This window comes from Bison bison, unplaced genomic scaffold, assembly GCF_000754665.1.
Source record: "Bison bison bison isolate TAMUID 2011002044 unplaced genomic scaffold, Bison_UMD1.0 scf7180017864486, whole genome shotgun sequence".
Taxonomy (NCBI): Eukaryota; Metazoa; Chordata; class Mammalia; order Artiodactyla; family Bovidae; genus Bison; species Bison bison.
The window spans coordinates 4,994,747-5,017,808 of NW_011495046.1; the positions used below are offsets into that span (position 1 = coordinate 4,994,747).

Sequence of the window (23,062 nt, forward strand, 5' to 3'; positions counted from 1 at the left end):
ATCACCGACTTGATGGACGTGAGTCTGAGTGAACTCCGTGAGTTGGTGATGGACAGGGAGGCCTGGCGTGCTGCGATTCATGGGGTCGCAAAGAGTCGGACACAACTGAGCGCCTAAACTGAACTGAACTGAAAAATGCTGATAATCATTTCAACATATGAAAGTAAAACTATTAAGCTATAATTTGTATAGTAGTTACATCTCATAAAATACTAGAAAAAATTTTAACAAAAACAAATGGTTGAAAAGCTTTATGGCATCTTTTTTTAAGGCAAATGTATAACAAATCATGTTCAAACACAAGCTAGTTAATGAAGAACTTTAGGTTCAAAGGGCCATATATTCTGCATCCCTAAGAAACTGTAATCAGCTTCTCAACGTGGTTGAGCATTTTCACATTGCATTTTGCTGCCACAAAATTAGTTGTACATTTTTGAGAGTTGATCTATCACTAAAAGATTTAAGTTAGGAGACAGAAAGAAAATGTTTTGTAACTGTATTAAAAAAAAAAAATCTGTCGATGAACAAGGAGCCAGGTGTCAGTTTCCTATGGGAGGAACATTCTCACGGAGGTACTGGAAGGCCAAGTCGGTCCACTTCATCTCTTGTTCTTTAACAGATTCTGTGGTGCCTCCTTTGTCCCGTTCAGGTTCACGAAGCTCATTCAGTGGTATTGCAACATCCTCACGAGGCAGCTTGTCTTCTCGCCAAGCATCGCCAAACTCAAGATCCTTCCAACTCTCTGTACTTCACTGTTCATTCTCTTGCAGCTTTGATCTTGTCAGACCTCTGTATTAGAGCTCCGTAAACTTGTAGTTAAAGAAGGCAATGGCAACCCACTCCAGTACTCTTGCCTGGAAATCCCATGGACGGAGGAGCCTAGATGCAGTCCATGGGGTTACTAAGAGTTGGACACGACTGAGCTACTTCACTTTCACTTTTCACTTTCATGCATTGGAGAAGGAAATGGCAACCCACTCCAGTGTTCTTGCCTGGAGAATCCCAGGGACAGGGGAGCCTGGTGGGCTGCCGTCTATGGGGTCACACAGAGTCAGACACGACTGAAGGGACTTGGCATAGCATAGCACCCCTCCTTGATGTGGCAGCTGTCTTGAAAAAAACAGCTTTGTTCTCAGTGTGAAACTTCACTCCCTGTCTCTGGATGGTGCAGTTACTTCAGTTCAGTCACTCAGTCGTGTCCGACTCCCCGCGACCCTATGGACTACAGCACACCAGGCCTCCCTGTCCATCACCAACTCCAGGAGTTTACTCAAACTCATGTCCATTGAGTCAGTGATGCCATCCAACCATCTCATCCTCTTATCATCCCCTTGTGCTCCTGCCTTCAATCTTTCCCAGCATCAGGGTCTTTTCAAATGAGTCAGTTCTTCACATCAGGTAGCCTAGAGTATTGGAGTTTCAGCTTCAGCATTAGTCCTTCTAATGAACATTCAGGATTGATTTCATTTAGGATAGACTGGATGGTGCAGAGCAGACCTCTGCACCTAGACTATAGACCTGGTCTATACTCTAGCCTCTCAGGGGGGTTCTTGAAAACTGAACCAAAGCACTCATTTCTGTCTTGCCTAACTTGAAACTCAGGACAGAAAAGCAGAAAGCATTGGCCTAAAACAGTATAAGGCAAGCCAACAATCCACAAGTGCCTGGGTCAAAAGATTACAACTGAGATACATCTAAGGTCTATGATACAACAGATCATCTAAGGACTGGGAGAAAAAGCTGAGGGTGGGGAGTTACTTTGGGCACTTAGGATATTCAGAAGTATATATATAGGGAAATTTAGAAAGCCACACACATCCAGAATAAGAAACATGCTTTAAAAAGACTCCAAAGACCCTAAGTTTTCAACTCAGGCTAATTGTTAGGCTTAGCGCAAGCCCGGTTTATTGTTGAGGGAGTATATTAGAAAAATGACAACCTGCAAAAACAGAGAGATGGGTTTGTTTTAGCTCCTGACTTTTAAAAAAACCTATCAAAACACTATCTAAAAAAAGGTAAGAAACATTTCAGCGATCACACACAAGGACTATATTGTTTGTAAAAAATAATTTTAAGAATATCATTAAGCAAATGGACTACTATAGTCCAATAATCAAAATAAAGAAAGTCCTAGGGAAGGAGGGCAAATCTGATTTCCAGAATCACATTAGAATGTTTAAATGTCCAATTTTCAACAAAAATAATCAAAATACATTCAAAGACGTGGGAATGCATGGCCATCCAAAGGAATAAATTAAACAGAACCAATCACTGCAGAAGCAGATATCAGAATTAATAGACAAAGACTTTAAATAACTGTCTTAGACATGCTCAAGGAGCTAAAGGAAAACAGGGACCAAGAACAAAAGGAAATTTGAAAAGGGATATATGAACAAAATGAGATTAGCAATAAAGACACAGAAATCATAAAAGGAACCAAACAAATTCTAAGGATGGAAATTACAATAACTGACACCTTAAAAAAGTGCTAGAGGAGTTCAACAGCCAGTGTGAGCAGGCAGAAAAAATAAATCAACTAACTTAAAACTAGGATAATTACAATGATCATGCCTGTGGAGCAAAAAGAAAAAAAGAATGACGTGAACACAGTCTACAAAATTAATGGGACCATCAAAAAGACCAACATGCATTATGAATGTCCCAAAAGAAAGGATCAGAAAGAATATTTGAAGAAAGAATGGTCAAATACAGCCAACATTTGATGACAAATATGAATCTCCAAGTCCAAGAATCTCAATGAACTCCAAGCAGTTAAACTCAGAGGCGCACACCAAGACGTATTATAATCAAACTGGCAAAAGACAAGGAGACAATCCTGAAAGCAGCAAAGGAGAAGCAACTCATGATCAAAATATCCTCAGTAAATTTAACAGACAAATCTCCTCAGAAATCAGATGCCAGGAGATATTTAATTTGCTGAGAGAAAAATACTGTCAACAAAAAATACTCTTATCTAGAAAAACTGACCTTCAAAAAGTATAAATAAAGGCACTGCCATATAAACAAAACCTAAGACAGTTCATTACAACTAGACCTGTCCTACAAGAAAGGCTAAAGGGAGTACTTCAGGCAGAATGTAGGCAGTAACTTGAATCTACATCTAGTTTGTGATAAAGACCTCTAGTACAGGTAAATACATGGGAAAATATAATAGCTATTATTGTTGTAATTTTGTTTGGTAACTCTGTTTTATCTCATACTTAAAGAAGACCCAGGTTTGATCCCTGGGTTGGGACGATCCCCTGGAGAAGGAAATGGAGACCCACTCCAGTATTCTTGCCTGGGGAATCTCATGGACAGAGGAGCCTGGTGGGTTACAGTCCATGGGGTTCCAAAGAGTCGGACACAACTGAGCGACTAACAGTTACATGACTTAAAAGAGCAGTGCAACAAAATAATTATATTATCAGGCACACAATATATGAAGATGTAATTTGTGACATCAATAAAGGGAGAATAGAGCTTCACAGGACTAGAAATTTTGTTTGTTGTTGAACTCAAACTGATAATCAATTCAAATTAGACTATATTATGTTGACTATAACCCTCATAGTAACCACAAAGAAAATATTTAACAACTATATGCAAAAGTGAAATGAGAAGGGAATCATAATGGTTCACCACCAAAAAATCAACATAGAAGACAGTAATGAGAAACAAAAAATGTATAATACATAAAGACAACAAGTGGCAGTTCTTCCTTATACTAATTACTTTAACGGTAAATGAATTAAATAAACTCTCCAAACAGAAGGCAAATATCAGCAAAATGGATAAAATCAAATGATCCAACTATAGGCTAAGGACAATATGCTATACGCTAAGAGACTCACTTTAGCTTCAAAGACACAGATATGTTGAAAGTGAAAGGACATAAAAAGATATTCTATGTAAATAGTAAGCAAAGGAGAATTGAGGTGCGTATACTAGTATTAAGCAAAATAAGACTGTAAGCCAAAAATTGTTTTAAGAAACTAAAATGCATATTACATATTGATAAAAATTCATCAGGAAAATAAAATTTATACACAAAATGACAGATGCCCCCAAATATATGAAGCAAACATTGACAGAATCGAAGAGTAAAGTAGACAGCTCTATAAGAATTGTTAGAAACTTCAATATTCCACTCTTGAAAAATGGATAAAACCTTTAGACAGAAGATCAATGAGGAAACAGAAGATTTCAACAACACTATAAACAAACTAGACCTAACAGACAGATAAAACTCTCCATCCAACAACAGTAAAATATGTTTCTCAAGTGCACAAGGCATGTTGTCCAGACCATATGTTAGGCCACAGAACAATTTTTAGTGCATTTTAAAAGACTACATACAGGGCCTCCATGGTGACTTAGTGGTGAAGAATCTGCCTGCCAATTCAGGAGACACGGGTTCAGTCCCTGATCTGGGAAGATCCCACATGCTGCGGAGCAACTATACCCACGCACCACTATTGAACCTGTGCTCTAGAGCCCAGGAGGCACAACATGCTCCTTAGAGCTTGTGCTTTACATGATAAGCCACCACAATGAGAAGCCTGCACACTGCAACTAGACAGGAGCCCTCACTCACTGCAACTACAGAAAACGCTCGTGCAGAACAAAGATCCACCACCGCCAAAAGCTGAATGAATAAATAAAATTATTTTGTAAAATGTGACTTTATTCTATTTTTAAAAAAGACGGAAATCACACTAAGTATCTTCTCTGACCACAATGGAATGAAGAAATCAGTAACAAAAGAAGTGGAAACTTCACTTGTGGCATATTAAATGTGGCAATTAACGTTCTTTAACAACCAATAGATCAAAGAAAGTATAAGGGAAATTTCAAAATATGATCTAGCAATTATACTCCAAGATATGTATATACCTGGAGTATATGTTTTTAAAATATTAAAAAAACAAATACTGTATGATTCCACTTTTAAGAATCAGAATAGGTAAATTCATAAAGTGAGTAGATTAGAACTTACCAGGAGCTGACACAGAGAGAGGAATTGGGAGTTACTACTTACTAGTTACAGCTCCTTTCTAGAGTGATGAAAAAGTTTTGAAGATAATGGTGATGGCCGCACAATATGAAAGTAATTAATGCCACTAAAGTTGCATATTTAAAAATGGTTAAAATGATAAATTTTGTTATAATCATTTTTAATATCAATTTTTATTATGGTAATATATATATATATTACAATAAAAATTTATTAAGATCTGTTTTTTCTGGGGGAGAATTCAAAAGAATTTTAAAGAAATTTTATAGAGTAAAAAACATGACTGGCTATGTTGTTATAAGCACATGTACTCATGAGCCAATCATACATTTGCACAGCTTTAGTCTCGAAATGTACCATTCATCTGCCCTTCTACCAACGCTGAAGTGTGTTTATCAAGGTAAAAAATGAACAAATTTTAATGGTTCTCTTCTGACAAGAGAAGAAAATGTAGGGCATAGACTGTTAAAATTTTGAGAGGCTATCTCAGCAAGTAATCTAAATAAGTGAATGATGGTATATATGTTGCTTTCTGAAAGTAGGTGGCTGTGTAACTGTTAGTGAAAGAGCAAGATAGCCCTCAATGTTGAGAACCCCAAGGACTAATATCTGAAAATTTCTTCAAAAGAAATCTATTACTGGGGAAAGTGGCTAAACAGGTTAATTTGTCAAATAAATTATTCAAATAACCACCAAAGTATACCACAGGGAAAAGAAAACCTACAAGGAAGGAGAAAACAGGACAAGACGCAAATAGTAGAAAATGTCAAGAAACATATGGATGAGATATAAAACCACAAGAAGAACAGGACAAGAAACAAGCAGAGCAAAATTTTAAAAGCTGAAAAAACATGAATGGACTGGCAGACTTAAAAAAGGCAAACCAAGCCAGCAGTGGAGAAAGATGAGAACCAATCCAGTTAACCTCAATTGTTAGTCGGCAGATCAGCAACTAGGGGGTCAAGGACAGTGGCTAAACTAGTGAGAACCTGATGAAACTATCTGGAAGTTTCAAACAGGGTATCCCTTTCCCAGCTCCCCACAATTGCTTGTCTGGCCCTCCTCCACATCAGTTAATTTTAGGAGGTTTCTCTAGAGAAGCTAGAACAGTTCTCAGGACTGCAGGCACTTGTGTGGGGGAGAGGATGGACAGGATGGCCATAAAAATATAGTGTGCCAGAAATCTCATTCTTTTTCTTCAATATGGTTAAGGGTAGAAAGACCCTTAGCCTCCAGGAAGGAGACTGGAAACCTTTACTTTGGAGACTGACCAAAGGAAGATACTCATGTGGAGTATCCTTTTGTAAACTCTCATGGAAGCTGAAGCAACTATGATCCAAAGAACTTCATTATGCTCTCCCTGCAATAATGACAATGTTGGGACTTCCCTAGTGGTCCAGTGGTTAAGAATCCACCTTCCAACGCAGGGGACACTGGATCAAACCAGGGTTCAATCCCTGGTTGGGGAACCAAGATCCCACATGCCAAAGAGCAACTAAGCCCTCGCGCCACAACTAGAGAGCCCATGCACAGCAACAAGAAAAGTCAGTGTGCTCAAGCGGAGAAGCCCTCTCATGCTCCGACACCCAGCACAACAAAAAAGGCAATCTTGTCCTTTTACACCTGCAAACAGATTTTTCAAAAGTAAATGTACTGTTTAAGAATGTACATTATGTAATAAACTAAAAGAAATGCAAGGGAATGATTAACACAAAGTTGGGATACTGCCTACATGTGGGAGAGGGGATGGATGCAATTACAGACACACAAGTCTTCTTAGATTCTACTAAATGCTCTATTTCCTAACCTCCTTTGATATTACAAATGTTTTACTTTTTAATCTGGTGGTGGGTATATAATGCTCATTTTATTATTACTCTTTCAATCATACACTTTTTTGTATTTATAATTTATTTCACAAATTCAAAAAATCATCCTACTGACTTCCTTGTTCAGATCCCAAGCTCAATGAAGAGCATTCCAGTAACAGTTTGATGCTATTATAGCTTTGCCTCCATTAAAAGAATGGACATCAGACCACTTGGCACGCACATTTTTCTTTTTAAAATAATAAATGGGTGTGATGACTTTTTAAATAAAATTCATAAAAGAACGCTTAATTGATTTAATGACTATGTCTTTATATATGAGATTAAATTGGTTTCTAAATAAATCCTCTGAGAGTCAGTATATCCTCTGCCAGTAACCAAACCCATTCTCAGATCAGGAACTTTTCGATGCTTCAATTTCATTCCATATTGCAGCTTCAATCTTTGATGTGTCATATTCCCTCATCATATCAAACTCAAGCCATGGCTGACTCCACTTCTGGGCTTCTTTCATTTGCTCTTCAGTTAAACAAAGGTCAAATCTGATCCCTTTAACATTAAATTTTGGACGTTCCCAGCGTTTGGACCAGGGTTTTGGCTTCATTTTTACTTTTAGCTAAGGAAGATATAAGAAAAGGAACAAATTAGGCTGATAATTGCCAAGAAAAGTTATTCTTGAACTTCCAGTTCCAAATGTACAACTTATACCTGATTAATAGGAACTTCTCGGCTAGGTTCTTGTGCTACTGGCTTCATGTTCATATCAAAAGTGCTGTATTCAGGAAGGGCATCTCGCAAGTACAGCAAACTATCGTCAAGCCGTTTCTCTAATTTGACAACTTGGATCTCCTGGATTCGAGGATTATAAAGTTCAAAGCAAATCTCAACACCTAAAAAGAGAAAACATATTCTTACAATCTAAATTCAGATTCCTGCATACACCTCATACTACAATAAAGACTATTTCATGAAGGAATTAGCTCAGGGTTTTTGCATGTAGGAAATGTGATATAAATTTGTAACCTTTAAAATGAAGATTATTGAAAGAAATAGAAATAAATCCACTAGATTAAAAAAATGAGAAAACCTGAGTTAGAACGATAAAGTCTAAAGAAAAATGTCTTCTATAAATATAATGAGCCATTTATCTCTTTGATTTTGGCAGTATTAGTTGGAAGTTTGAATAAATTCTTCACTCATATTCTTGTTTATTTCCCAATTACTTTAATAAAACTGGATCTTCTACATTTAAAGCAACAGAATTAATGATTCAAAAGAGTAAGTACAATTTTTAAGTTCTAATTTTGATTAAGAAGTCCTCGTAAGATGGCCTAGATTTGTAAATATTCTGTGCCCTCTATAGGAGGAACAGCTTTGAGTGTTTCCAAGATGCTGATATAAAAGGTTAATATATACAATCTGTATCAGGAACATTTAAAGGGAAGTGTGTATTCTGACCCAAGAGAAATATAGATAGTAAAACATAGGATCAACATTAACATCTAGTGTTAATACCAGGATTTAATCAAGTTTCACTCTACATCTATTCTGTTATAGGCACTGATTTAGGAGCCGTGCCTACAGCAAAATCAAAATAGGTAAAACCCTTCTCTTATCATAAAGCTTATGTTCTAGTTCAGTTCAGTCACTGCTCAGTCATGTCTGACTCTTTGCAACCCCATGAACCACAGCACGCCAGGCCTCCCTATCCATCACCAACTGCCAGAGTCTACCCAAACCCATGTCCATTGAGTCAGTAGATGATGGCAAACAATAAATAAAAAAACCAGCAGGTAATTTCATATAGTGAACACAATACAGGGATTATATTGTGACTGAGAAAGGGGCAACTTTATTTATCCTGAACCATGCAGCATGTGGGATCTTAGTTCCCTACCAGGGATTGACAGCAAAGCATCAAGTACTAACCACTGGACCACCAGGGAATTCCCAGGAGCAACTTTAAATAGTATCGTCAGGAAAAGTTTCTTTGAAAAGATAGCATTTCAACTGATACTACAAAGGGCCAAGAATGCTCCAGGCAGAAAGAACAGCAAATACAAAGGCTCTGGGCTCTTAACAAACCTACCATGTTGGAAAAACCAGAAAAAGGTCCATTTGGCTAAAGTATAGTAACTTGGTGGATCAGGAAGGTAAGCCAAGGATACTGCACAGCTGCAGGCAGGAGATGATGGTGGCAAGGACAAGAGTGGTAGCAACGGAGGTGGAGACACAGACACAGCTGGGATAAAGTTTCTGGAGATTAAGCCATGAACACTTGCTGACTGGATGTGTGAAAATGGATAACTAAAAAAGCTCCTAAGTTTTGGGTTTAAGTAAATGGGTATGGAGTAATACAACTTATGGAAATAGAAAAGAAAAAACAAAAAACAAACCTGTGAAAAGAACACATTATGAAGGGAATGGAGTTCTGTTTTGAGCTTGCTTTAACAAGATACCCAAATGGAGATGTCAAACAGGTATGCGAGTATCTGGAATAAGGAAAGGGTCAGTCATCAACATAAATCCGGGAATTAATACCACATGAATGGTATTTAAAGCCAAGGGACTAGGAAGAATCATCAAAGTAGGAAGTATCAATGTGGAAGGTACAAGCAGGTCACAGTCAAAATGTTAATGGTAGAAAATGGCAAGACAGAGCTAATACTTTTGAGAATTCTGTGTCAAGTGCTTCACATACAACATGAAAATTAACTGACCACAACCCAGGGAGGTAGATCTGATGGACAGAGTGCCTGAAAAACTATGGATGGAGGTAGTGACCAAAACTACCCCTAAGAAATAAAAAAGACAAAATGGTTGTCTGACCAGGCTTTACAAATATTTGAGAAAACAAGAGAAGCAAAAGGCAAAACAGAAAGGGAACTCAGTGCAGAGTTCCATGGAATAGCAAGGAGAGATAAGAAAGCCTTCTTAAGTGAACAACGCAAAGAAATAGACGAAAACAATAGGATGGGAATGACTAGGGTGCCGGGGAAACATTTCATACAAAAACGGGCACAACGAAGGACAGAAATGGCAAGGACCGTGACGGAAGCAGAAGAGATTAAGAAGAGGTGGCAAGGATTCACAGAATAACTACAAAAAGATCTTCATGACCCAGATAACCATGATGGTGTGGTCACTCACCTCGAGCCTGACATCCTGGAGTGTGAAGCCAAGTGGGCCTTAGGAAGCATTATGATGAACAAAGCTAGTGGAGGTGATGGAACCCCAGCTGAGCTATTGCAAATCTTAAGAGATGTTGCTGTTAAAGTGCTGCATTCAATACGCCAGCAAATTTGGAAAACTCAGCAATGGATACAGGACTGGAAAAGGGCAATTTCCATTCGAATTCCAAAGAAAGGCAGTGCCAAAGGATATTCAAACTATTGTACAACTGTGCTCATTTCACATGCTAGCAAGGTAATGCTCAAAATCCTTCAAGCTAGGCTTCAACAGTACCTGAACCGAGAACCTCCAGATGTACAAGCTGGATTTAGAAAAGGCAGAGGAACCAGAGATTAAATTGTCAACATCCACTGGATCATAGAAAAAAGCAAGAGAATCCCAGGAAAACATCTACTTCTGCTTCACTGACTATGCTAAAGCCTTTGATTGTGTGGATCACAATAAACTGTGGAAAATTCTGAAAGAGATGGGAATACCAGACCACCTGACCTGCCTCCTAAGAAACCTGTATGCAGTTTAAGAAGCAACAGTTAGAACCAGACATGGAACAATGAACTGGTTCCAAATTGGGAAAGGAGTACGTCACAGCTGTATATTGTTATCCTGCTTATTTAACTTATATGCAGAGTACATCATGTAAAATGCCAGGCTGGATGAAACACAAGCTGGAATCAAGACTGCTGGAAGAAATATCAACAACCTCAGATATGCAGATGACACCATCCTCATGGCAGAAATCGAAGAAGAACTAAAGAGCCTCTTGAGAATGAAAGAGGAGAGTGAAATAGCTGACTTCAAACTCAGCATTTGGGACTTCCCTGGTGGTCCAGGAGGGCTTCCCACGTGGCTCAGTGGTAAATAATCTGCCTGCAATGCAGGAGACCCAGGTTTGATCCCTGGGTTGGGAAGATCCCTTGGATGGGGGCACAGCAACCCACTCCAGTATTCTTGCCTGGAGAATCCCATGGACAGAGGAGCCTAATGGGCTGCAGTTCATAGGGTTGCAAAGACATGACTGAAGCTACTCAGCATGCATGCCTGGTGGTCCAGTGGCTAAGACTGAACTCCCAAAGAAGAGGGCCCCAGTTTGATCCCTGGTCAGGGAGCTAGATTCCACATGCCACAACTAAGACCCAGTGCAGCCAAATGAATAAAATAAATTGAAAACAAAACAAAACAAAACAAAAACACCTCAACATTCAAACAATTAAGATCATGGTGACCAGTCTCATCACTTCATGATAAATAGATGGGGAAAAAATGGAAACAGTGGCAGATTTCGTTTTCTTGGGCTCCAAAATCACCGTGGACAGTGACTGCAGTCATGAAGTTAGATGCTTGCTCCTTGGAAGGAAAGCTATGACAAATCTAGAAAGCCTATAAAAAGCAGAGATAGCACTTTGCTGGCAAAGGTCCATAGAGTAAAAGCTATGGTTTTTCCAGTAGTCATGTACGGATGTGTGAGTCGGACCATAAAGAAGGCTGAGCGCTGAAGAATTGATGCTTTCACACTGTGGTGCTGGAGAAGACTCTTGAAAGTCCCTTGGACAGCAAAGAGATCAAACCAGTCAATCCTAAAGGAAATCAACCCTGTATATTCATTGGAAGGACTGATGCTGAACCTGAAACTCCCATATTTTGGCCACCTGATGGGAAGAGCTGACTCACTGAAAGAGACCCTGATGCTGGGAAAGATTGAGGGCAGAAGCGGGTGCCAGAGACAGATGGTTGGATGGCATCACTGACTCATGGACATGAGTTTGAGTAAACTCCCAGAGATAGTGAGGGACAGGGAAGCCTGGCATGCCGCAGTCCATGGGGTCGCAAAGAGGCAGACACGACTTAGCGACTGAACAACAAACTCCTGGGAGATAGAAACTATTATCGCAATTAAAAAAAAAAATCTACTGAGGTCTATCACACCTTTGCTCGTGTCTTTCTATGATAAGATTTCTCCAAGTACACAACGTGATTAGAGGCATAAGTTTCTGTGATCATTTCTGCTGAGGTCCTACATGCACAGCACCATAGGATAAGGGAGACATACACCACTTTCATATGTTCAATTTCTTTCAACATAGTACTTCACTGCCGGGGACCATGAAGCATACAACTTTAAGTATGAAAAGTTTACTGTTCTTACCATTTTTTTTTTTTGGCCTTTTATTTCTTTAAAAAAAATCTTTTTTAGTTTTATTCATGTTTATTTTATTGAAGTATAGTTGCTGTACAACGTTATGGAAGTTATATGTGTATAATAAGGTCATTCACAATTTTTAAAAGTTACACTCCATTTATACTTACGGTACAGTTGCTGTTGTTGCTCAGTTGCTAAGTCGTGTCCGACTCTTTGTGGCCCCAGGCACTGCAGCGTGCCAGGCTTCCCTGTCCTTCACCATTTCCCGGAGTTTGCTCAAACCAGTACAATATCAACCACACTTCCCGTGTTGTACAACATATCTTGTAGCTTATTTTATACACAGTAGTTTGTACTTTTTAAATCTGCCACCCCTATATTGCCCCTCCCCTTTTTCTCTCCCCACTAGCTACCACCGGTTTGTTCTCTGTATCTGTGAGTTTGCTTCTTTTTTGTTATATTCACTAGCTGTAGTTTTTAGATTTCACATAGAAATGATAACTTGTCCTTCTCTATCTGACTTATTTCACTTAGTGAAATAGGACTTCCCTGAAGGTTCAGACAATAAAGAATCTGCCTGCAAGGCAGGAGACCCGGGTTCAATTCCTGGGTTGGGAAGATTCTTTGGAGGAGAAAATGGCAACCCACTTCACTATTCTGGCCTGGAGAATTCCATGGACAGAGGAGCTTGGAGGGCTGCAGTCCAGGGGGGTCACAAAGAGTCAGACAAGACTGAGGGATTAACACTTTCACACTTTCAATATTCTCCAAGTCCATCCATGTTCCTGCCATTTTGATTCATAATTTTTCTAGAATTTTACCACACATTCCCCTATCTTATTGGCATAGCAAAAATAATTTTGCCTTAAAAAAAATTCCACCAGTTCTTATTAATTGTGGTGACTGTTGTAATATAAAGCAAAAAGGGGGCCGTTCATTTCAGGAGAAAGTAACTTATAAGGACATTATTATGTTTATCTTAATGTTTTCAAGGGTTATTTGGTCCAAAAATAAATGTCCCTACACTGTTTAATAGTCACTTGTCTCATATTTTGAGGTTGCTATGATTTGGAAAGTCCACTTCTAATGGTTGTTGTCTCTGTAACAAAAGAAGCCTTTGGAAGCAACCTCAGTTCTCATACGTTTTTAGGCCACAGGCTCCATGTCATCCCTCAGAATTCTCTTTTACTTTCAGGTTCCAGAGTCTTATTCCAGAATGAAGAAAACAGAAAAGACTCCTGAGATAACATTTTCCAGAAAATGAAAATAATGAAATGAAACCTACCTTGTCCTTCAATAGTATTCCTAAGGATAAAAGTAGCTCCAAGTCCTTTTCCTGATCTCTGGATGCAAATCCCCAGAAACTGGCTGGTTTTTCCATTGGCATATGGGTCAGCAGTAGTAACACGAAGAATACTTCCTACAAATTCAAAGGAGAAGTGAACTTGTACATGAGATGCAGAGTCGAACAACAGTATTTCCACATAACTCCAAAACTTCCAAAATATATTAATATAATATTAGAAATAAGTACCTCATATGGGCAAAACCTGTTTGAAAAACAATTTCATGTATCATGAAAACTAACCCTCCTACCACTAATGATAAAAGCATCCAGCTCTTACTGACCAACGTAGAACTCTGGAATGTGGAGTATTTTTCTCCTTTCTAACATATCTTTTCTTTCTATTTGAAATTTCAGAGGATTTGTTCTTCCCCTTGGAGGAATGAATTCAGGACTCAAGAACCTATGAAAAATATAAAGTAAAATAAATTAAAAGCAAACTTAAAGACCATTAAAACAGAAACCATTGTTTTACCAAAAAAAGTAAAAGATTAGGATGCTGACATGTTTTATTCTTTCTTCTCTAAATAAAAAAAGTCCACCTTATTTCTATAATTGTTGTCAATTCTCATGAAAACAGCTAACAATTCCTGAGTACTCACCAAGCATTGTGTTAAGTTTTATTAAACATGATTTTGGTGTCATCATCTCCTTTTCACAGATGAAGAAAATGAAGCTTGGAGACAGTAAATAACAGATTTATTATTAAATTAGCTATAAATATATCATTAAATGTAGGCATGTCTGTCAGATTCCAAAGTCTATAACCTATAGGCTTCATGTTGAGTTGTACATGTTACAGTAAATTATGTTGGAAAAGATATAAACATATAAATCATCAACTGCAAACTAACTTTAAAAATAATCTCCCTATTCTCAAACTGATTTTAAACTAATTATAAAATGTTTAATCTATAGAAAAGTATAAATGACATTACAATGAGCATACCTGTCCCTGTCACCCATCTCAAGAAGTAAATTATCAATATAGTTGAAGCTCCAGTGTACTCCTCCCTATCCCCACAGTTAATTTTGTTGTTGTTGTGCATTAGTTGCTAAGTTGTGTCTGACTCTTCAGTGACCCCATGGACTTGTAGCCCACCAGGCTCCTCTGTCCATGGGATTTCCCAGGCAAGAATACTGGAGTGGGTCGCCATTTCCTTCTCCAGGAGATCTTCCAGCCCAGGGATCAAAACTGTGTCTCCTGCATTGGCAGGTGGATTCTTTACCACTGAGTCACCAGGGAAGCTCTACAGTTAATTACTATGGGATAATTAATTTGGTGATGATTATTCCTAAGAATTTCTTCCTTTTTCTCAATTTCCTACTTTAAAATGCTTCAAACTTACCAAAAAAATGAAATACAGTGAACACTCATATATACTTCATGTAATTTCACCAACTACCAACATTTTGCCAGATTTGCTTTATATATAATTTTTTCCTGAACCATTTGAAAATGTCAAATAGTAAGGCATTTCGTCCTTCAATACTTTAGAAGGCTTCCACTAAGATAAGAATTTTATTACATTTATCACAATACCTTTATGACACCTAAGAACTTCAGCATTAATTCAATAGTATAATCTAACATAGTTCATATTTAAATGTGCCTAATTGGTCCTGAAAAAGGTCTTTTATAGCTTCTGTTGCCCATTTCAAACTATAATCAAGCTTCACACATTATATCTGGTTTTTATTGTCTTAAACTAGTACTCTTCCCATATCTGCAATTTGTAATGATTTTTTTCTTCAAAGAGTCAAAGCCTATCGCATTATAGACCACTGCTGGATTCTGGATTTGTTTATTGTTTCCACATGCCTAGACTGAGGTTAAACATTTTGGTAAAAATATTACCGAGGTGATGATGTGATCTTCTTATTCTATCACACTGGGAGACACATGTCAGCTTGTACCACTATTTGGAAAACCAGATTTGATTGCTCTGTGAAAGTCAAGAATTTCCCCTATACATTTTTTTAAACTTTACATATGTATGAATGTATGGGCAATATAAAAATGCTACAATACTTGTCAATTCTTCTGCAGGTTGCTTTTTCACACATTGTATTTGTGAAGTTCATCCATGTTAACTCTAGTTTATTTATGTTCCATTGCTGTGTAATAGTGCATTGCGTGAATGTATTTGCCCATTCACCTCCTGAAGGATATCTAGGCTACTTCTAAATTTTTATTACAAACATTACTTTTGTGTTCATTTTTGTCTCCTTGTACATATTACATGTCTCTCAGTACATACGACTTTCCTTAAATTGTATACTATCTGGGTGGAAAGGTACAATCTCAAATTTACTAAATCTTGTCAAATTATTTATCAAAGTAGTTATTCCCATTTAACTGAATTATATTAAGTGTTGCCATTTAAGAGAAATATTCCTTTTCTACCTTAAAAAAAAAATACAGAGAAATATTTTCTGAGTCTCTCGGTTCCATGAATTCAAGTTTATTTCAACTTACAATCACAGGATATATACAATATTTGTTAAACACAAATACACACACAGAGATAATCCAATCGACAATATAGAACTCTTTCATATAGCCTGTGGGTGTTGGTCGCTTAGTCCTGTCTGACTTTTTGCCACCCTCATGGACTGTAGCCCACCATGCTCCTCTGTCCATGGAATTCTCCAGGCAAGAATACTGGAGTGGGTTGCCATTTCCTTCTCCAGGGGATCTTCCCAACCGAGGTATTGAACCCGGATCTTCTGCATTGCAGGCAGATGCTTTACCATCTGAGCTACTAGCGGAGCCCTTCATACAGCTTAAATCACACCAATTTTCCCCCCTAATATTTGCTTTTTAATAAAGTTGTTATACAAGTTTACAGAAACAGTTTCTGCAAATCCTAGATCATCTAAATTTACATGTACTCCAAAGTTACCACTGTACACTTAAGTGTACCAGGTTTTTAGAAAATATTTATTTTTAATTAACTGTTTGGCCCTGCTGGGTCTTAATCGCTGTAGGCGGGATATTCCATCTTGCAACCTGTGGAACTTTAGTTGCCACATGTGGGATCTAGTTCCCTGACCAGGGATTCGAACCAGGCCCTCTACATTGGGAGCACCCAGTCTTAGCCATTGGACCACCAGGGAAGTCCCTTAACCAGGATTTTAAGCACATTTCAAGAGCAAATTTCAGGCACAAATTAGCGGAAATTTCTACCACTGTATCGCTTTTGCAGGGACACTAAAATACGATAAGTTGGGAAACTACAACAGGCTGTTTGGGCCAATCCATTTCCACTTAGGGAAGTAAGATTCGTTCCTTAACATCAACAGGTAAAATACGACGTACTTCACAGAAAAACTCTTGGTACAGGCCAAAGAGCTTACAGTCTGGGGAATCTCTGCTTGAAGTTCTGATCTAGTATGACTGCAGAAAGTGCTGGCTTGGGAGAGCCAGGAAGACAAACCTGAGCTCGGTGTGCTTCCCAGATTCATGAATTCTGCACACAAGCTCTTACCCTGGGAGTTCCAGATCCTAGGATAAGACCCGCTTCAGACTTCGGAACCAACTATAGGTTTGAGAACGCACAGACCCCAAAACGCAAGAATCGCTTCCAGGTCGGGTGGCCTCACCTGCTTTCCCGGCGCTGGGGGCCGCGCTTGTCCACTATAACCGGTTTCGGCGGTGGCTGGAACACGCCAGGCTCAGAAGGTCCAGTGATCTGCCGCCGGCCCGGCCCCGCCAGGACCCCTGCAGGGGCACACCACAGAGGTCAAGACTGCTTCCCGCAGCCCAGAGCCCCTGAAACCTCGCACTCTCCCCCCAACTCCCGGTCCCACGAGCGGCTCCTCCGAGGTCGCCCGTGACTTCCAGGCTCGCTTCTCCCCTAGCCTGACCCGAAGCTCCTTCTGCCCCCGGCTAGCAAGCTCCGCTGTACTTACGGCTAGCGACAGAGGTTGACACAGGGAGTAGAGCCCTGGCGGATCGAAAGCTCGGGCCCAGACCCTTTGCAGCCTGGCAGCCCCTTGCGATAGAGGCCGCCATCCTTGAGCTCTCTGTTGAGACTACAACTCCCAGTGATCAGTGCGACAAGGAAGCGGCCGCCTACGGCCAGATGGCAGCTTCTACGGGACAAAACAGTCAAGTCTTTCTCTAACCACCCGAGCCCCATGCTGCACAAGGGCCTGACTATCTTAGGGAAAGTGCACTGTATTTCTCTACAAGGACATCCAACCAGTTCATGCTAAAGGAAATCAGTCCTGAATATTCATTGGAATTCATTGGAAGGACTGATGTTGAAGCTGAAACTCCAATACTTTGGCCACCTGATGCTAAGAGCTGAAAAGACCCTGATGCTAGGAAAGATTGAAGGCGGAAGGAGAAGGGGACGACAGAGAATGAGATGGTTGGATGGCATCACCGACTCAATGGACATGAGTTTGAGTAAACTCTGGGAGTTGGTGATGAACAGGGAGGTCTGGCGTGCTGAAGTCCATGGGGTCGCAAAGAGTCGGACACTACTGAGCAACTAAACTGAACTGAACTATATTTCTCTAGTTTTCCATAATGTGCCAAGTTATATCTGTCCACCCGGGTGTTCTCTCAGCCTAGAAAGCTTTCCTTCCTCTTGAATCCTCAATTATTTATCTTCAATTTCTCAGGCAAGACTTCAGCTTGTCAAAATTCTCATTATAGACTCTCATCGTTCCATTAGCAACTCTGATGTCATTTACAATTTTAATTATTAATTTAATTTTTAATTACTTGTGTATTTATTGGATTAGATTCTAACTCCACCCTTATACTGCAGGCTCCTGAGGGTGTGAAGGTTGTCTTTTTCTCACCATTTTCTCTCAGCATCTAGCTGGTCCTCACTCTTCGTTGAATGCAAAGAAAAAAGAAAATAGTTGTTGACAGAAGGAGTGGCACAAGTCTGAGACTACAGAGAGCATTACTTCCCTAAGGAGCTAAACTTGAGTTTGGACTGGACAATTGTAGGTAGTCATAATATTACCCTGAAAACTGGGTGCACCTTGAGGCAGGAGGTAGACGGTTCCCCCCAGAATAAAGCGGTTAGAGATTCATTCCCCTTAGACTGAAACTCTAAGAGTAGCAGGACAATCATGGACGGAAGAGCCTGGTAGGCTGCAATCCATGGGGTTGCTAGGGGTCGGGCATGACTGAGCGACTTCACTTTCACCTTTCACTTTCATGCATTGGAAAAGGAAATGGCAACCCACTCCAGTGTTCTTGCCTGGAGAATCCCAGGGACGGGGGAGCCTGGTGGGCTGCCGTCTACGGGGTTGCACAGAGTCGGACACAACTGAAGCGACTTAGCAGCAGCAGCAACGGCAAGGGAGAAGAGGAGAAGGAAATGGCAATCCACTCCAGTATTCTTGCCTAGAGAATCCCGTGGACAGAGGAGCCTGGTGGGCTACTGTCCATAGGGTCGCACAGAGTCAGGACACGATGGAAGCGACTTAGCATGCATGCATGCATTGGAGAAGGAAATGGCAACCCACTCCAGTATTCTTGTCTGGAGAATCCCAGGGATAGAGGAGCCTGGTGGGCTGCCATCTATGGGGTCACACAGAGTTGGACCAGCCTAAGGCGATTTAGCAGCAGCAGCAAGGGAGAAGGCTGGGCCCTGCCTGGATCACATATTTCTCATTCTCAGCCAGTAGAGAATTCTCTTTTACAACCACACATGCACAGAAAAGGCTCCTTGGAGGCCACAAGGGTGTTCTGTCAAGGGATGTTCCCTACTGAGATGCATTTTTAGTAAAATTCATCTTTGCTAAAAGATGCATGCATGCTCATGGGATGATCCTGAGACATACCAAATATGAACTGTGAACCACGCAAATCAAAATGATCAGCCAAAGGAAACCCAGAAGAAATACCCAATAAAAGTAATTCAAACTGCCAGAGGGTGCAACCCAGACACTCTCCCTCTGAATGTGCCCTTGTGCCTATACACATGTGCTGAACTCTTTTCCCCTTAATAAATAGTTTACTTGCTTCACTACTTTCCTTTTATGCAAAGCTGAAGGGCCAGGGCCCTTGTCACTGACCACTGGTCTAGTGGCTAGGATCTGGTACTTTCACTGCCACAACCCAGCCTGAATGTCTGGCTGGGAACCCAAGCCCTGCTCCAAGCCATTGCAGGTGAGGCCACCCGAGATCATATCTGGTGCTGAGACCTGGGAATTCAGAAAGTCAAGGTAAATTGCTGGCCTCGCCCAGCTGTGGCTTGAGGCCCCTGACTTTTGCTCCTGCCTTCTTTCTCTCACTCTCCCCTTTGCTTTCAAGACCCGCAGGGCATAATCTCTGTCAGTTCACAGCATTATGGCTCCCCCAACACAGGGGGTGGCCGGGGAATTCCCCAGGCAGTGCAGATTCAAGTAATGCTTGGGTGACACAGCTGACGCTGTCCTCTGAGACATGGTAGAAACGTGATTTCTGACTGTGCAGGAATCCGAGGGGTCTCTGACTCTCACTTCCTCTTGCTCTCTCACTCTCACTCTTCCCCTCTCACTCGCACAACAAGGTCTCTTTCTCACTTCTTATCTCCGCACCCTTCTACAGAATGATTTCCTAGATATCATTCCTAAACTGCATCCTCACCACTGTCATACTTGGTGCCGTGACGGACAAAATTGTCAGACGAGTCTCAATTCTACCTTAGCTGCGAGGAAGACAGGGCAAAGGATTTTGGGTTCTTCTGCTGTCTGGTCTCTCACCTTACTCTATGTCCAGAAATCTACTATGAGAATTCTGTGCCTCCCAGCCCTCAAGCCTTGAACCACGTGCCATCTTCCATGGCACCCAACTCTAATTTCTCCAAGGGGTCCTCTTTGCATCTATTGGACCCCTTCACTCCAGGCCTTGGCAGCCTCCACACTGTTACAGATAGCCTGTTGGACCGGCTGCTACCCAGAAGCCCAAATTATAAACTTTGTAGATGCTCAGTCTTGAGGAATACACCCCAGCATAGGAAGACCTATCATAGAACATAAGCTGTATAGACAAGGGATCCCTCCTAAGAAAAGTCCTGACAACCTGTCTACACTAGAAAGCCCTTCTCTGGCTGTAGTGGGTTGGGCGTCCTGTACAAGGTATCACAGGGGCCAGAGATGTCTGGTCAGAAATCGATGGAAGAGTAGAGGATTCTTGAAACCCCATCAGGTTCGAAGGGAATTTGGGGGACGCCCTGAACCCCATCAGGTTAAAGTCTTCAGTAAATGTATCTGGGACACTACATTCCATTCAAAGGTGCTGTCTTGTTCTCTGTTTCAGGTTACTCAACATGGGAGGATCCCTCTACAAGCCAGAAGAAACACTTCTGGAGTGTATCCCTAAGAACTGGTAGTTCTTTAAAATCGAACGGTTAAAAAAGGAGAAACTTAAGTTCTACTGTAGCAGTGCCAGGCCTTTTTGTAAGTTGGGGAATGGAGAAAAATGGTCTGAAAATGGGTCTCTAAATTATAATGCTGCTGCTAAGTCACTTCAGTCGTGTCCGACTCTGTGCGACCCCATAGACGGCAGCCCACCAGGCTCCCCACCATTATGCAATTAGATCTTTATTGCCACAGAATGGAAAAAAGTGGAGTGATATTCTCTACGTTCAGGTTTCCACGGTCCTTTCATGGTCCAAAATCCCGCCCTGTATGGCTTTCGTAGTGTAAAACCTGGAGAACCAACCAGAAGATTTTCCCGACATTTTGGTTGATCCCCTTCTAAGCTCTTCCAGGGCCGGGGAGGAGGGGGAACTGAGCTTTTCCTGCTCCAGACCTAGCTCTTCCTGCTCCTGAAAGTATTCCCACCTAAGTAGTCCACCCTTATATTAGGAGAGCTTCCCTAATATCAGATGGTAAAGAATCTGCCTGCAATGCAGGAGACTCGGGTTTGATCCCTGGGTCAGAAAGATCCCCTGGAGAAGGGAATGGCTACCCACTCCTGTATAGGGTAAGGGAGTTAGAGAATGTGTGGTTCGGTTAGGAAAAAGAACCAGACCGGCCCTTTACAGGAACAGATCACCTTTAATGAGGCGAGAAGGGGCAGCAGTCAGATTAGGGAGCTGCTGCACTAACCCAACAAAAGAGTAAGTATATATAGGCATGTATGTGGAAATCGACTGTCTTAAGGGGGCCTGTTTTTCTCCAAGGTTGTTCGGAGTAGTTGTCTCTTAAACGGCTGGGGCAAGGAATTCTGGAGATTGGCCAGAGGCTGGACCGGCTGGGTGTTGGGCATAATCAATCTTAATGTCCATTTTTTTTTCCTTCGGGTGAGAGAGTTCTTTGTTTTGCATAGCATGGTGGGGAGGACCTGGAGGGGAGTTTTAACACCAGGCTATTTTGAGCCATGTAACTTTCCTTCACTCTCCAGTATTCTTGCCTGGAGAATCCCATGGACAGAGGAGCCTAATGGGCTACAGTCCACGGGGTCACAAAAAGTCGGGCATGACTAGAGAGACTTAGCATGCAGCCAGCAGGAGTAAAAAATTATTTCTAATTGTATAATAATGTCGATTAGTTTGCTGTTACAGAGGTAATACATACTTGAAGGAACTGTGATTTGATTTTCCCCTGCTTACAGTGAATATGTTGTTTTTGTCTCAACAGTGGTAGAAGATATGGGACTCCTGAGACAACAGACTTTACTACTCATGGCGCAAGAAGGAGGTTGAGCTTCAGCATGATTGCAGGGTTTCCTTTGCCTCTAAACTCCGCACAGGAGTCGCAATGAACACGGATGGATGGGGCACGTGCAATGGGTTTACAGCTGAGGAACACTGAACTTAGTAAATCCTTTGCTTTTATAGCAACAGTAAACAAGCCTGTGTCCTGGTGAGACATGCTTTTATCCCTTGAGATTGCTCATGTAAACTCAGTCTTGAGAAATGGTCTGAATGGCATACCCAATGAGACACATAGGAACTCAAGAGACCCACAGAAAATTCTCTTCAAACAATACTTACTCTGTGTGTGTGTGTGTTTGTGCAGTCTCTTCAGTTGTGTCTGACCCTTTGTCACCCTGTGGACTGTAGCCCACCAGGCTCCTCTGTCCATGGAATCCCCCGGGCAAGAATACTGGAGTGGGTTGCCATGCCTCCTCCAGGGGATCTTCCTGACCCAGGGACCAACCTGCATCTCCTGCATTGCAGGTGGATTCTTTACCGCTGAGCCACTGGGGAAACCCCAATACTTACTTACATTTCCTAATGTGGGGGGTAAAAAAACAAGGAAAATCTACCCTCTACTTATATATCCCAGCAACTTCATTGTTAATTTAGTTCTACAAACTAGATCTGTCTAAAATTGAGAAAGGTGTATGGGCAGCCTCTGGAACCACATTTAAAGTTCAGGTGATAATATACATATATATATATTTTTTGCATTTCTTTTCCATGGGGATGGTCTTAATCCCTGTCTCCTGTACAATGTCACGAACCTCAGTCCATAGTTCATCAGGCACTCTATCTATCAGATCTAGGCCCTTAAATCTATTTCTCACTTCCACTGTATAATCATAAGGGATTTGATTTAGGTCATACCTGAATGGTCTA

General features: G+C 40.8%; 1 protein-coding gene and 1 pseudogene across 1 annotated transcript; both read right to left on the reverse strand.

The window, feature by feature from the left end:
* Nucleotides 1–149: 149 nt before the first annotated feature.
* On the reverse strand, nucleotides 150–869 carry LOC105005110 (annotated as a pseudogene).
* A 5,991-nt stretch (nucleotides 870–6,860) lies between these two features.
* On the reverse strand, nucleotides 6,861–17,570 carry MRPL19 (mitochondrial ribosomal protein L19). Its single transcript, XM_010862973.1, has 6 exons — nucleotides 17,436–17,570; nucleotides 17,127–17,244; nucleotides 13,805–13,923; nucleotides 13,461–13,595; nucleotides 7,555–7,736; nucleotides 6,861–7,462 (listed from the first exon to the last, which is right to left on the reverse strand). The coding sequence occupies exons 1-6, from the start codon at nucleotides 17,536–17,538 to the stop codon at nucleotides 7,241–7,243; spliced, it is 879 nt and encodes a 292-aa protein (XP_010861275.1). The 5' UTR covers nucleotides 17,539–17,570; the 3' UTR covers nucleotides 6,861–7,240.
* Nucleotides 17,571–23,062: the final 5,492 nt, after the last annotated feature.